This window comes from Malaclemys terrapin, chromosome 4, assembly GCF_027887155.1.
Source record: "Malaclemys terrapin pileata isolate rMalTer1 chromosome 4, rMalTer1.hap1, whole genome shotgun sequence".
In the NCBI taxonomy this organism is placed as follows: domain Eukaryota; kingdom Metazoa; phylum Chordata; order Testudines; family Emydidae; genus Malaclemys; species Malaclemys terrapin.
The window spans coordinates 133,976,657-133,992,926 of NC_071508.1; the positions used below are offsets into that span (position 1 = coordinate 133,976,657).

The following is a 16,270-nucleotide window of genomic DNA, read 5'->3' on the forward strand; positions in this document are numbered from 1 at the left end:
AGATGTTCATTCAACCACATTTCCAGTTCCCAGACTGCCCAGATCTGATTTCACACCACCACTGTCAGATACTCCATCCAGACCCAAGGTCACTGAATCTGACAGCATGGCTGTTTGGTTAAATACCATGGACAGAGACTGCTCCCTGCAGGTTGAACAGATCCTGATACAGAGCAGGAAGATCACTACCAGAAAGACTTAGCACTCAAAATGAAAGAGGTTCTCAGTATGGGCAGCTCAGCACAGTAAGGGCCCTTGATACCAAAGATCCTTGACTACTGGTTGCATTTCAAATATTTCTGGCCTTTTGTTCCACTCCATTAATGTCTGCCTGGTAGCAATCTCTGCTTGCCATCCACCTGTGCTGTCATGCTTGCTCTTCTCCCGCCTGATGGTAAAAAATAGTCTCAAGGGCCTACTGCCTAAGATCTCAGTATCATCCTCCTGAGGCTCACTGAGCCTCCCTTTAGAACAGGGGTGGGCAAACATTTTGGCCCGAGGGCGACATCTGGGTGGAGAAATTGCATGCAGGGCCATGAATGTAGGGCTGGGGCAGGGTGTGGGGTGTGGGAGGGAGTGTGGTGTGCAGGAAGGGGCTCAGGGCAAGAGGTTGGGGCAGGAGGGGGGGTGCAAGGTGTGGTGGGGGTCAGGGCAGGGGGTTGGGACGCAGGGTATGGCAGGGGGCTTAGGGCAGGGGGTTGGGATGCAGGAGGGGTGCGGCAGGGAGTTGGGGCGTGGGGTGCAGGAGGGGTTTGGGGTGCGGGCTCTGGCCTGGCGCCACTTACCTGGAGCAGCTCCGGGATGGCAGCAGCACGCAGCGAGGCTAAGACAGGCTCCCTGGCTCTGCGCCGCTCCCGGAAGCGGCTGGCATCACGTCTCTGTGGCCCCTGGAGGAGGAGCAGGGGGGGCAGAAGGCTCGCAGGGGCCGCAGGGATGTGGTGCTGGCCGCTTCCAGGAGCGGCACGGGGCCTGTGGCACCACGGGGGTGGCAATCCCGTGGGTCGGATCCAAAGCCCTGACGGGCCGGATCCGGCCTGTGGGCCGTAGTTTGCCCACCCCTGCTTTAGAACCTCTTTTGGAATGCTCCTTACATCATCTCATCCTGAAGACAGTCCTTCTAGTTGCCATCACTTTGGCTGAGAGATAGTGAGCTTCAAGCACTTAAGGCTGAGTCTCTCTATACAACATTTCATATGAGCAAAGTGGTGCTGAAACCTCACTCTTAAGTTCATTCCCAAGATGGTCTGAGTTCTGTGAGAATCATTCAATCTCCGTCTTCTTTCCTGAATCCCCACTCTATACCAGAAGAGAAGAAATTGCATTTTGCCTGTTTCCAGAGCCTTGCTTTATTAGATTGATAGAACAAAACTCTTCAGACTGTCTTCCCCGATAGACACTACTAATCAAAAGACTTCAATCTCGTGTGTGAGGCGCATACATCTCTACAGTGGGATCCACACAGACAGCTTCTTGAAGAACCACGGTTACTGTATGGTAAATAACTGTTCTTTTCATTAGCTTGAACTTCCTAATATTCTTTTGAACTTAATATGAGTCAACAGTGTGATGCTGTTGCAAAAAAAGCAAACATGATTCTGGGATGTACTTTGTGTACTTTGTGACAGACCCAGACCAGTGGGGTACAGGAGTCTGGTAGAGGGCAAATATACTGGTCACTGGATGAGTAGTTTTCTGTTCCCTGAGTGACCAGAGCAGGGGCTGCACTAGAGCAATCAGAAACCTGCTAGAACCAGTTAAGGCAGGCAGGCTAATTAGGACACGTGGAGCCAATTAAGAAGAAGCTTCTAGAATCAATTAAGGCAAGCTAATCAGGGCACCTGGGTTTTAAAAAAGAGCTCACTTCAGTTTGTGGTGCAAGTGTGAGGAGCTGGGAGCAAGAGGCGCAAGGAGCTGAGAGTGAGAGAGTGTGCTGCTGGAGGACTGAGGAGCACAAGCGTTATCAGACACCAGGAGGAAGGTCCTGTGGTAAGAATAAGGAAGGTATTTGGAGGAGGCTATGGGGAAGTAGCCCAGGGAGTTGTAGCTGTCATGTAGCTGTTACAGGAGGCACTATAGACAGCTGCAGTCCACTGGGCCCTGGGCTGGAATCCGGAGTAGAGGGTGGGCCCGGGTTCCCCCCAAACCTCCCAATTGACCTGGACTTTGGTTCTCCCAGAGGGGAAGGTCTCTGGGCTGTTCCCCAACCCACATGGTGAATCTCTGAGGCAAGAAAATCCGCCAATAAGTTCAGGACCCACCAAGATAGAGGAGGAACTTTGTCACAACTTGAAAACTGTTATCATGTCCCCTCTGTCTTCTCTTCTCCAGACTAAACAAACAATTTTTTTCAATCTTCCCTCACAGGTCATGTTTTCTAGACCTTTAATCCCTTTTGTTGCTCTTCTCTGGACTTCCTCCAATTTGTCCATAATTTTCCTGATATGTGGTGCCCAGAACTGGACACAATACTCCAGTTGAGGCCTAATCAGTGCAGAGTAAAGTGCAAGAATGACTTCTTGTGTCTTGATTACAATACTCCTGCTAATACAGCCCAGAATGATGTTTGCTTTTTTTTGCAACAGTGTTACACTGTTGACTCATATTTAGCTTGTGGTCCATTATGACCCCCAGATTACTTTCCACAGTACCCTTTCCTAGGCAGTCATTTCCCATTTTGTATGTGTGCAACTGATTGTTCCTTCCTAAGTGGAGTCCTTTGCATTTGTCCTTATTGAATTTCATCCTATTTACTTCAGACCATTTTTCCAGTTAATCCAGATCATATTGAATTATAATCCTATCCACCAAATCACTTGCAACCCCTTCCAACTTGGTATCCTCCACAAACTTTGTAAGTGTACTCTGTATGCTAATATCTAAATCATTGATATAAAGATATTGAACAGACCAGACCCAATCCCTGCGGGACCCGACTTGATATCCCCTTCCAGCTTGACTGTTAAACCACTGCTGTCGTGATATGCTGCCTTACCACTTTTCTACAAACTTGCTGTTTTTCTGCCCCAGATCAGTCTATGTGATCTGCCTGCTTTCAGCTAATGGTGGTAAGGGTTTCAGAATGGAGTAACGCTTGTTTTCCACTATCAGATTGGAATCTTAGGTTCATCAAGGTCTATTACCCATCTTCCATGAATTTATCTAATTCTTTTTCGCACCTGGTAATACTTTTGGCCTTCACAACATCCTGTGGCAATGAGTTCCACTGGTTGATTGTGCATTGTGTGAAGAAATACTTACTTTAGTTTGATTTAAATCTGCTGCTGGTTAATTTCATCGGGTGACCCCTAGTTCTTGTATTATGTGAAGGGGTAAATAACACTACTTTAGTCACTTTCTCCACAACATTCATGATTTTACAGACCTTGATCATATCCTCCATTAGTTGTTTCTTTTCCAAGTTGAACAGTCCCAGTCTTTATAATCCCTTCTCATATAGAAGCCCTAATCATTTTTTGTTGCTTTTCTTTTCCAATTTTAATGTATATTTTTTTTAGATGGGGCAACCAGAATTGCATGCAGTATTCAGGGAGTGGGCATACCATGGATTTATATAGTGGCATTATGATATTTACTGCCTTATTATGTATCCTTTTCCTAATGGTTCCTAACATTGTTAACTTTTTTGACTGGCACTGCACATCAAGCCGATGTTTTCAGAGAGCTATCCACAATGACACCAAGATCTTTCTTAAGTTTTAAAAACTAATTTAGACCCCCAACAGTTTGTAGTTGGGATGATGTTTTCCAATGTGCATTACTTTGCATTTACCAACATTGAATTTCATCTGCCATTTTGTTGCCCAGTCACCAAGTTTTCTGAGATTCCTTTGCAACTCTTTGTAGTCAGCTTTGGACTTAACTATCTTAACTATTTTGTATCGTTTGCAAATGTTGCCACCTCACTGTTTGCCCCTTTTTCCAGATCATTTATGGATATGTTGAACAGCACCGGTCCCAAGCCAGATCCTTGGAGGACCCTGCTATTAACCTCTCTCCATTCTGAAAACTGGCCATTTATTCTTACCCTTTGTTTTCTGGCTTTTAACCAGTTACTAATCCATGAGAGGACCGTCCCTCTTATCCCATGATTACCTGCTTTGCTTAAGAGCCTTTGGTGAGGGATCTTGTTACAGGCTTTCTGAAAGTCCAAGTACACTATATCCACTGGATCACCCTTGTCCACATGTTTGTTGACTCCCTCAAAGAATTCTAATCGATTAATGAGGTGTGATTTGCCTTTACACAAGCCATGTTGACTCTTTCCCAACATATTGTGTTCATCTATATGTCTGATAATTATGTTCTTTATTGTAGTTTCAACCAGTTTTCCTGGTACTAAAGTTAGGCTTAGTCGCCTGTAATTGCCAGGATTGGCGCTGGAGCCTTTTTTAAAAATTGGCATCACATTAGCTATCCTCCAGTCATCTGGTACAGAGGCTGATTTAAGCGATGTTACTTATCTTGGGTGTTGTTTTTTGCAAATTTATATTTGAGTTCCTTCAGAACTCATGAGTAGATACCATCTAGTCCTGGTGACTTATTACTGTTTAATTTACCATTTTGTTCCAAAACCGCCTCTATTGACACCTCAATCTGGGACAGCTTCTTGGATTTGTCAGCTAAAAAGGATAGCTCAGGTGTGGGAATCTGCCTTGCATCCTCTGTAGTAAAGACCTGTGCAAAGAATTCGTTTAGCTTCTCCACAATGGCCTTGTCTTCCTTGAGTCTCACTTTAGCACCTCAGTTGGCCAATGGCCCCACTGATTGTTTGGCAGGCATTTTTGCTGTTAATTTTTGTGTCTTTTGCTAGTTGCTCTTCAAATTGTTTTTTGGCCTGCTTAATTATATTTTTACACTTACCAAGGTTTATTCCTTTCTATTGTCCTCAGTAGGATTTGACTTCCAATTTTTAAAGAATGCCTTTTTGCTTCTGTCTCTTTTACTCTCTTGTTTAGATACGATTACATTTCTTTGGTCCTCTCATTATTTTTATTTATTTGGAGTATACATTTCATTTGAGCCTCTATTATGGTGTTTTTAAAAAGTTTCCATGCAGCTTGCAGGCATTTCACTCTTGTGACTCTTGTACATGCATCCGACGAAGTGGGTATTCACCAAGAAAGCTCAAACTCACCTGTTAGTCTATAAGGTGCCACAGGACTCTTTGCTGCTTTTATAGATCCAGACTAACACGGCTACCCCTCTGACACTTGACTCTTGTGACTGTTCATTTTAATTTTTGAGTAACTAGCTTCCTCGTGTTTGTGTAGTTCCCCTTTTTGAAGTTGAATGCTACTGTGGTGGGCTTCTTTGATATCCCCTCCACTCCAGTGATGTTAAATTTAATTATATTATGATCACTATTACTGAGCTGTTTAGCTATATTCACATCTTGGACCAGATCCGGTGTGCCATTTAGGACTAAATCAAGAATTACCTCTTCCCTTGGGGGTTCCAGGATTAGCTGCTTCAAGCTAGTCATGTACGGTGTCTAGAAATTTTATCTGTGTCCCATCATGTGGTGACATGTACCCAGTCAATATGGGGATAGTTGAAATCCCCTGTTAATGAATTTTCTAATTTTGTAGTCTCTCTAACGTTCCTAAGCATTTCACAATCACCACCTCCATCCTGGAGTGTCTGAATTAGGGTAGGAAAAATAAACTTGTTTTTTCCTACTACAGTTTTCCATGCAAGGTTTGGAAAAAATATTTGTTACTTTTAAATGTGCTAAATTCATTTGTTGTGATAGGCAATGCAATATGTTCTTGAGAACTAAAAAAGCTATTTGTTATTTTAGGCATGGCAAGCCTGCAGACGAAGAGGAGAACTGAGGCATCCCAAGGTTAGTTAATGTTTTTTTTCGTCTGTGGTAGAAGACACTGACACTGAAGTGTCATATTTCCAGCACAGGAAGCAAACCTCAAAGTAGTCTCTACATTAATCTTCAGCTTCAAATACTTGTAAATGGGAAGTACAGGCTGAGTAATTTGTCAGTAGTTAAATGGTACAGCATTCATTCAGAAACATGAATGGTGAATTACATTATATTTCACTATAAACTTTCAGTCTGTGTTGCATATGATGTGTAGCTTTATAAAGAATTATTTACAGCTATAAAATAGTGTTGCTGGATCCTGACCTTGCTCCCAATCCAACATTAATAGGCTGTGCCTCTCTCTTAATTGATATCAGAAATGGTCCTTATTCATGACTCATGGGGTTGGTCATGCGGTGTCTGGTGGTGTAAATGTATTGACTGTCCACAGTCAGCAGGTTTTGCATCTGCCAAACTAGTAGTATATAGTCCACTTTTTGACTCCTGTCCTGATCCTTTTTTCCCCCCCTTTTCCCATTTGGTCACCCTTTTCTGTTGTGCTCCTTTCTCTACCATAATGAAAGTACAGAGTAAAATGCACATTCCAAGTGGAAGAAATACTCCATGTTTAGGAAGCCTTTCTTCAGCAGTGCTGGTGAGCTCTGCTAAAACTGCTCCCAGCCCATGGACAGTCATGTTGGCATTGAAAGGCACTCCAAGTTCATCAAACATACTTGGCCTCTCCCACATCTTAGATAAGCCGCAGTTCCACCATCAGGGTACCTAACAAAGCAAGACACCTAGAATCATCTCTAGGAGCTTCACAGGGGTATGTCATGAACTCCCTTCCAAACTCCAATGGGACAAGCTCCCTAAAGACAAGAAATCCAGCACCCCCTCACTCATCTTCTAAAAAAGCTCTGGGGAATCCTCCTAGCCTGTTCACCATAAAGGAAATGATCACTTACCTCCCCAAGAGATGGAGTTGATGGCTTTATCCCATAAATAGCTTCTAACGTTTAAACAGAAAAAATCAAGGGATCAACACGCCTCCAGCTTCCATCCAGGACACACCACACGATCCATTGTCTACAGCCAAGCTCTAAGATATAACCGCATTTGCTCCAATCCCTCGGATAGAGACAAGCACCTACAAGATCTCTATCAAGCATTCTTAAAACTACAATACCCACCTGCTGAAGTGAAAAAACAGATTGACAGAGCCAGACGAGTACCCAGAAGTCACCTCCTACAAGACAGGCCCAACAAAGAAAATAACAGAACACCACTAGCTGTCACCTTCAGCCCCCAACTAAAACCTCTCCAGCGCATCATCAGAGATCTACAACCTATCCTGAAAGATGATCCTTTACTCTCACAGATCTTGGGAGACAGACCTGTCCTCGCTTACAGACAACCCCCCAACCTAAAGCAAATACTCACCAGCAACCACACATCACTGAACAAAACCACTAACCCAGGAACCTATCCTTGTAACAAACCCCGATGCCAACTCTGTCCACATATCTATTCAAGTGACATCATCATAGGACCTAATCACATCAGCCATACCATCAGGGGCTCGTTCACCTGCACATCTACCAATGTGATATATGCCATCATGTGCCAGCAATGCCCCTCTGCCATGTACATTGGCCAAACCGGACAGTCTCTACGCAAAAGAATTAATGGACACAAATCTGACATCAGGAATCAAAATACTCAAAAACCAGTGGGAGAACACTTTAACCTGTCTGGTCATTCAGTGACAGACCTGCGGGTGGCTATATTACAACAGAAAAACTTCAAAAACAGACTCCAAAGAGAGACTGCAGAGCTAGAATTGATATGCAAACTAGACACAATCAACTCCGGTTTGAATAAGGACTGGGAATGGTTGAGCCATTACAAACGTTGACTCTATCTCCCCTTGTAAATACTCTCACACTTCTTATCACACTGTCTGTACTGGCTAGCTTGATTATCACTTCAAAAGTTTTTTTTTCTCTTAATTAATTGGCCTCTCAGAGTTGGTAAGACAACTCCCACCTGTTTATGCTCTCTGTATGTGTGTATATATATCTCCTCATTATATGTTCCATTCTATATGCATCCGAAGAAGTGGGCTGTAGTCCACGAAAGCTTATGCTCTAATAAATTTGTTAGTCTCTAAGGTGCCACAAGTACTCCTGTTCTTCTAACAACAAAAGGCTGTCCAAAAGATGCTTCACTCTTTATTCATTCTCAAGCTCTGGAGGAAGGGAAACTTGCAGATTCAGAACTGGGAGGGGAAGAGATCAAGAAACAAAATTATTACTGCTACATATGTTTGAAACAATAGCCAAGAGAGGTGTAGAAACAATTGAAATTAATCTTGATAAAGGAGAATCAAACCCAAGTTAAAGGTAATTTCCTTCTTTCTCAAATCAAAGTTAGCTCCACCATTCCACTACACTCTTCCTTCAAGGAAGTCATGAGGAAAGAGTGATGGATACTAAATAAAGGGGAAAAAAGACTTGAGGCAAGCTCCTGAAGTGGTTCTGAACCCAGGAACCTAAAGATACCTTTCATTACCTATTGAAAAACAACTCCTTTATTGCCCCCATGGCAAGAGTCAGTGATACCCACAGAGGTAACTTTTTCCCCGTTAATGACCTCATCAAAAAACACAGAGCATGATGTGTACAGATTGAGGCCATTTTGGCGTCTCTCAATACCTTTCTGATTGTTACATACATCATGAGCATCAGCGTACATTTACTAAAGCTCCAGTGAGTAGCCAGGACAAATTATCCGCAGGACCTATCTGTCTGATGTCTGCTAAAACTGTGCATCCAGAAAAAGTGAAATCCTGTTTTCCCAGGGCAATGTGTGTAATGAAGGAGGTCATGTGGAAGGTTTGGACTGGTAAGTTTATTTAAGGTACTTATATGGCCCCAATTGCTATGGTATACGAGTGCCATAGTTATTATGTTGATTTAGTTGGGGATTGGTCCTGCTTTGAGCAGGGGGTTGGACTAGGTGACCTCCTGAGGTCCCTTCCAACCCTGATATTCTGTGATTCTATGTTTCTAATTGATATCTAGAATCTTTACACCTTTAGAAATACATGACTGACGAGCACATGGGTATGTAAATAGTGTGGCCTAATTCTGCAGCTTTCTATCGTGATTCTGGACTGCTTATCCAATATCTACGCAGAGAGCGTCAGAGCCCATTAGTGGTAGATTGCAGAAAAAGTTGGGAACCAGTATGGAAATAAACAGGTAACAAATATTCCATGTATGCATTATATCATTAATTTTCTCTGTGCCCTTCAGGAAGAACTTGACTGGGGTCGAGCAAATTATATTCAGATCAAGAGAATCAGAGAGGTGAGTAGAAATGGGCAACAGTGTTTGATATTTATCAAGTATGTCACTTTCCTAATTTTCTAAATATATTAGGACTCTGGATGAATCCGCTGCTCTTTAAAAAATAAATAAATAAAGAATTAAGATATTATACTTGCACTTTTTTGGGTACATCTTTGCAAGAAGACACTACATTTAAAGTGAAGTAAAACTGATAAGTATTTAAAGGTCCTCAAATATATACATCTTAACCTCTTTCCCCAAGATTTACTTGTTATACAGGTACCTGAAGTACACTGGCTGGAGTTGGAGTTTTGTGGGTAGTCCTTTTCAATGCAATATAATGTTATACTCTATAGTTGGAGCAATTTAAAAACAGTTATTAGGACAAATGTAACAAACACAACTGTATCATGAGCATTAAAATGGGTAAGTTCTATGGCATTGTGTTACTAACATTACTACAGTGGATAATGGAAACTGCTCATCACAGAAGTGCTTCAAGCTTAATGTGGCATGCTGAGTGAAAAATAATTAGAACTCCTGAATAACCTTGATTAGCCGAACATGCCTTTGCCCCTTACACTTGCTAGTAGCAAGGCTCCTAATTAGGAAACTGCTTTGTTCTCTCTCTCTCACCATGGTCCCATCACAGCATGTTCATAACATGAGTACTGTTTGAGTGCATCATGCAAAGTGCACTTCTGAACGAATATGGGGTTCAAAAACATGTAAAAAGGGAAAGCTCCCATAGTAAGCCATCCCATGAGGAATAGTGGTGAATGTTAAATGAAAGTACACTTATTTAGTTTGCATATCTGTCACACTTTGTTATAAACTACTGAATTACAACATCTTACTAAAATAAGCTTGCCTGTGCAATCTTTAAATTGGTATTATTATACATATATTGTATGATAGTCTTTAATTACATGATCAAATACTGTTTTTTCCACAGAACTCCTGTCTCATTCAGCATTTAGGATGGATGGTGCTCAGTGAATGAATTCAATATTTTTTTATCCTTTTACAATGAGTGGCACCAGGCGTTAGTGCACATACTATCCAAATCCTGCCCTGAATGCAGAATTAACTTCCTGATGGGCTTTTATAGGGCATTCGTCACCACAACATCTGAGTGCTTCAAAATCATCATTATCTTTACAACATGGCTTTGAAAGAGGTGATGTCATCCATCCCCATTTAACAGCTGGGGAACTGAGACACAAAGATTAAGGACAAAATTGTCAAGTGTGCTTTAAATTTAAATTGAGATGCCTAGAGCTTGATTTTTCAGACTACTTAGCATTTTTCTGGCACTTCGTATGCTCAGCTTACAGCACGCCTTGAGTTTGGTTGCAGCTGTGAGTGTTGAACACTTGTCCAGATTTGGGCTCAGATGTATCCAGTTAAGTACCCACAAAGTAAGAAATGCAGAGTTAGTGGCTTCCTGTGGAAGAAATTGGTTTTTGTGAGTTGCCCAGCATCACATGGGAACTTTGTGACAGAGGCAGGGATACTGTCCAGTTCTCTAGGGCTGCATTCACCTGTCGTAACCACAAGACTGTTCTTTCCCTTTCTGCTGTCCCCTGCTTTCTTCAGCAAACCAGGTTAGGGTCCAAAAGACAGCAGCCTCATTCCCTGCACAACCCCAGTTTGATCCCAGGACACAGTCCATCCTATGCAATGAATGAGGCCAGGGTCCTGTGGGGAAACATAGTTTTTAATTGCATGTTCACATACTATCATAATGCACACATGCAAAGGGGGGTGGGATGAAGGTTGCATGGACAATCTTTCTGGCATTTCCTAATTTTGAGTAATTAACTTTGCAACCTCAGCTTTCCTTTTACTTAATTTTTTGGAAGTCATTTCCTAGATTTAAAAAAAAAAAAAGCAAACTTAAAAAAACAACGTTTCACTGCAAGGAGCTATATTGACACCCCGACTCTCACACTTGGGCAATTAACAGGGTTGGAATATTTGTATCCGTACCTCAAACTTCCATCATGTGGGCTAATTGAATCAGAGGTGCTGTTAAGACTATTATTTTCTATATGGATCGGCAACTAAAGGTTGATGACATAGTTTGTCAGTAGGTTTCACAGCTATTTTTAGATACACCTCTACCTCGATATAACGCTGTCCTTGGGAGCCAAAAAATCTTACCACATTATAGGTGAAACCGCGTTATATTGAACTTGCTTTGATCCACTGGAGTGCACAGCCCCGCCCCCCTGGAGTACTGCTTTACCGTGTTATATCCGAATTCATGTTATATCGGGTCGCGTTCTATCGAGGTAGCGGTGTACCAGAAGAATCATAGAATATTAGGGTTGGAAGAGACCTCAGGAGCTCATCTAGTCCAGTCCCCTGCTCAAAGCAGTACCAACCCCAACTAAATTATCCCAGCCAGGGCTTTGTCAAGCTGGGCCTTAAAAACCACTAAGGATGGAGATTCTACCACCTCCCTAGGTAACGCATTCCAGTGCTTCCTCTTCGTCCTCTATGCTACCTGGGTAGGGAGCATCGAGAGCACAGAAGAGTCCCTGCTTTCAGTTCCAATGTCTGGTGCTGCAGCAACTTCCAGCAACTTGGAGGAGTAAGTGAAAGTCCTGCTCAGGTGCTGCAACATAAGTGCTGATGGAATCTTCAGAGAATTTTTCTGGCTTGTGCAAATGGTGATTTTTCAAAGGGTTATAATTCAGCCATATGTGAGTGGATTTTCACCTACCAGTATTCAAGTTCCTGTTCCAAAGCATGGAGGCACTAGAGATTCTCATTAAAATGATTGTAAGGTATTTTTTTTAATTAAGAATTGGCCAAAATACGTTTTCCCAAAAACTTTGTTCCTGGGAATTGCTGAACTATTTTTGTTGAAATTTTGTAGGAAAAAAATTTCAGGCAGTTTCAGCCTGAATACTTATAAATTTGCTAAAGTAAGTGACTGAAAACAGGGCCTTAGAGTGCAAAGTAACCTTAACTATAAGCAATGCTGCCAGTCCTACCTATAATGGAGATGACATCTGGGTGACTCTGTATTTAATGGTAGAAATTGCAGAGATATTGAACAAAAAATAAGGATCCACCTGGATAAAATTGTGTGAAAGGGGAAGAGTATGTTGTTACTAAACACTTTAGAAAATTTTAATTATATAATGAACACAATACCAAGAGGAAGGTATTACAATATGTGATGAGATGACAACAGATTATCTTCAGCTGAAGATCAGAAAGAGCTTGTATCTTGCACAGGAATTCCTTCTAGGAAAGATGGTTTAATGTCATCGTTTTGGCCAGACTGCATATGAGCCCTAGAGAAGTTCATGTTGACATAATGGTTAACAAGTCCAGTGTGCCCAGCCACTTCAGCATCCTCCCACAGGGTGCTGCCATACCTCCAAAAAGTAAACTGGTTAACTTTTCAGATTGCAGTTTTTAACTGTCCTATCCAGGAATGTGGGTTTATCAAGGCAGCCATCTTGATTGGGCTTCTGATCAGGGTTGTTGTCAAAGAAAAAATCCACAGGAGTATCAGTTTCCTGGAACTTTATGCTGTGTGATGGGCACTGTTAGTTCAGAAGGAATGCCTGATTGGCTACTATATTATAGTCCAGCTGGACAGCATTTCCACAGTTGCTTCCCTCAGAAAGCAATTGGGTGGGGAAGACATTAAGTGTGCATTGTTGCACAGGTAAGACATGCCTCTTATTTGGTGGACCCAAGCTCACTTAGAGTTGCAGGGGCTACAGGAAAGTGATGAGCAGTCTTCTAGCTTCACAGAAAGCTTAACAGAACATACTCTGCGAAAAGCTGAAAGTTTGCCCACTGTTATAACTACAGAGCCAGGCTATCCCTTAAGGCAAAGTTAGATGGGGTTGTTGGCTGAGTTCAGGATGCTGTGTGCTTGATCACTGCCACAGCTCCCTGAAGATGCACACCTTTGTGTTGGCAAGTGTCCTGGATAACAGAAGGAAATTCAGGCTGGCCTCTCACCATTACATAAAACATTTTCTTCAGAGAGCACAAAAACCTTTGTGTCAAAGGTTATTTCATCTCTTCTTCCTCTATTTCTGTGCTCAATGCATGATATACTTTTCAGGTAGGTAATTTTGCATTATAGAGAGCTCTCTTGGAGGATGGATCTGGAGCTGTTAATCGGGGAGATGGAACCCCATGCTTTTCCCTCTGGGGCCAGATGGTCAAATCTCTTAACCAGCCTTTTTAGGAGTAGAGATATTAAGCTGGTGTGAAGAAATATTTCTTTTATAGAATAGTGTTGATAAATTGTATAGTCAATTGCTTGACCACAGTTTGGTTTGTTATGTAATGTACTCAAGAGCCCAAATAACCAATGTCAGTCAGGTTCAGTAATATGGTACTGGAAAAAATTCTATATGATTCCAGTCTCCGAAGAACAGTCCCATGCAGCTATGTTACATTCACTTTATGCAGAAGGTGTGCTCCTCAAGGTACACGTTTCAGCTGGTACTATTTATATGATGGTTTTTACAGATTACATCTCTCTTTACATGTCCCTAAAATCCAACCATCAGTTTGTCCAAGTTCTCTACTTTGTTGTTCTGTTCCTTCCTTATCTTTGTTTTGAATACTAGCTTTCCAGGTATGGGTCCAGGAAGTTATATCCCTATCTGGTACTAAGACAGAGAATGAAATGTATCTTGATTTTGGCAAGTTTCCTATCTGCTTGTGCCAGATGCTTACTTCAGCAAATGCAAGATGGTATGGGATATTTAGCATAAGTGAACAAGATTATGATATAGGCCAGTTTAAGCTATATCACTTTTAGAATATTTGTGCTTAATGCTATCGGTGCTTATTTGCACTATATACACCTCTACCCCGATATAACACTGTCCTCGGGAGCCAAAAAATCTTACCGCGTTATAGGTGAAACCGTGTAATATTGAAGTTGCTTTGATCCGCCGGAGTGCGCAGCCCCGCCACCCAGGAGCACTGCTTTCCCGCATTATATCCGAATTCGTGTTATATCGGGTCACGTTATATCGGGGTAGAGGGGTGTGTGTGTGTGTCTATATATAATACATGTTATATATTAATGTGCTAGACAGCGTATATTAGTCAACAATAATATATTGTATGAAATTGATGCCTGTGGTTCCTACAAACATGGATAGGAGCTTCCCCATTTTGACTGACAATTTCTATTGCAGGTTTATATATTTCTTATTTGTGTTTGTAAATGGTTTTAATCTGTTTAGCCTTACTTAGAATTAAAATTTCAGGTGGCTGAATTGTTTGAAGAGCTGAAGAATCGAATAAAACCATTCAACATGTATATTAATACTCAACCACCTGTTCTGGATCAGGAGTATATATACAAACAGCGCTTCATTTTGCAGGTAGGAGGATTAATATACATAGCTGGTTTCTTGATTTTTCTTTTGGAGTGGCAATACTTTAATTTACAGTACAATAATTTATGCCAGCAAAAAGTTATCTGGCAGTTGCTAATAAGCAGAAGTCAGGTTTGTGAGGCTGCAACCAGGCAAGGAAGTGCTGGGAGGTGCTTTCCCTGGCTGCAGCTCTGCAAACCTGCCTGCAGGGAAGGCAGCACCTGAGGTGTGGGGCAGGGTTGCAGCCCAGATCCTGGGGCTTTCTTTGGGAAGTGGGGACAATGGGTCCCACAAAGCTGCATGCCTATACCCCTTCCTTCCCTGTGTGCAGTCCCACCACAGAGCACAGTGTGGAAGATGGAAGGAGATGTGTGGTGCAGCTCCGGCATTCGGGCTGCAGCCCCTCTCCCTGATACTGCTCTGCCCATAGCTCTGCCCTCCCAGCCCAGAGCCCCTTATCTCCTGAGTGTTCCATGTGTACAGCCAGGTTTGTTGGGCTGCAGCCCCAGAAGGAAGGGCAGCAAGGTGATCACTGGCTGCAGGCAAGTTTTGCAGGGCTGCAGCTAGAGAAGGCATGTCCCAGCACTTCTTCCTTAGCTGCAGCCTTGCAAACCTGCCTGCAGGAGGTCTCTGCACATCCCATTGCTTCCTCTGGGGCTGCAGACTCACAAACCTGCCTGCAGGTAGCGCCTTTCTTCCAAAAAAGTTTATTCTTGAGGGAATTCTGCACCTAAAAATTATGTATACAATATTTTTAAAATTCTGCAAATTTTATTTGTCAAATAAATGTGTCTCCCACATGGCAGTGGGGAGCATAGGCCACTGGCTGCACTGAGGTGGGAGATCACCCTGAAGCCCCCACCTGCCTGGGTACAGGGACTCAGCTGTGAAGTTGAACCAGACCCTGACACAGTGCAAGGGCCGGGCCTGCCCCAGAAACACCCCAGAGCTCTGTGCCAGGCGCACCAGGTCTTAGTGGGCAGAATCAGCCCGGCAGGATCCAAGTGTGGAGGGGCTTAGTGTGTGGGGATCTAGGTGTGGGGTGAGAGGTTTCTGTGCGCAGGTGGCTCAGTGGGAGAGCTGGATGCACAGGGGCTCATTGGGGGGTGCAGGGGCAATGGGACTCTGCAGGGGATCCAGGTGAAGATGGTTGGGGCTCAGTGTGTGGGGGGGTCTGAGTGTGGGAAGAGGGGGGCTCGGCAGGGGGTTTGGGTGTGGAGAGTTTTAGTGGGGGGGTTCCAGGTGCTGGGGGAGTGGGGCTTGATGGGGTGAAGGTCCAGGTGCAGCTGGTTGGGGTTCAGTGGGGTGGGAGTCTGGGGGTGAGGGATTCGTCAGGGTAGGGCCTGTCTAATGGGGGAGTCGTAGCTGCTGCCGGGGAATGCTGCATGCCGGGCTCCCACTTCTCCCTGTGATTTCCCTATCTCCTTTTCTTCTCCATCTCATTCCCATCTCCTACTGCCCCATGCCCCATCCTCCTCCCCTTCCCCCCACATTTCCCTCCCCCTGCTCTAGTCCACCCCCTCTTCTGTCCCCACTGCTTCTTCCCCTCATCCCGTCAGGGTTCCTTCCCCACTCTGAACTCTGGGGTAGAGATGTGGGGACCCACATGAAAGACCCCCTAAGCTTATTTTTACCAGCTTAGGTTAAAAACTTTCCCAAGGCACAAATTTCACCTTTCCTTGAAGAGTATGCTGCCACCA

The 16,270-nt window shown here is 43.3% G+C and overlaps 1 protein-coding gene across 1 annotated transcript in view; it reads left to right on the top strand.

The window, feature by feature from the left end:
- Window positions 1-16,270, top strand: part of TDRD9 (tudor domain containing 9) — a 164,681-nt gene that overhangs the window by 111,447 nt on the left and 36,964 nt on the right. The window contains exons 19-21 of the mRNA XM_054024976.1: window positions 5,822-5,866; window positions 9,160-9,213; window positions 14,460-14,576. Of these exons, the coding sequence (XP_053880951.1) occupies window positions 5,822-5,866; window positions 9,160-9,213; window positions 14,460-14,576 (216 nt within the window). The remainder of the gene's footprint in view (window positions 1-5,821; window positions 5,867-9,159; window positions 9,214-14,459; window positions 14,577-16,270) is intronic.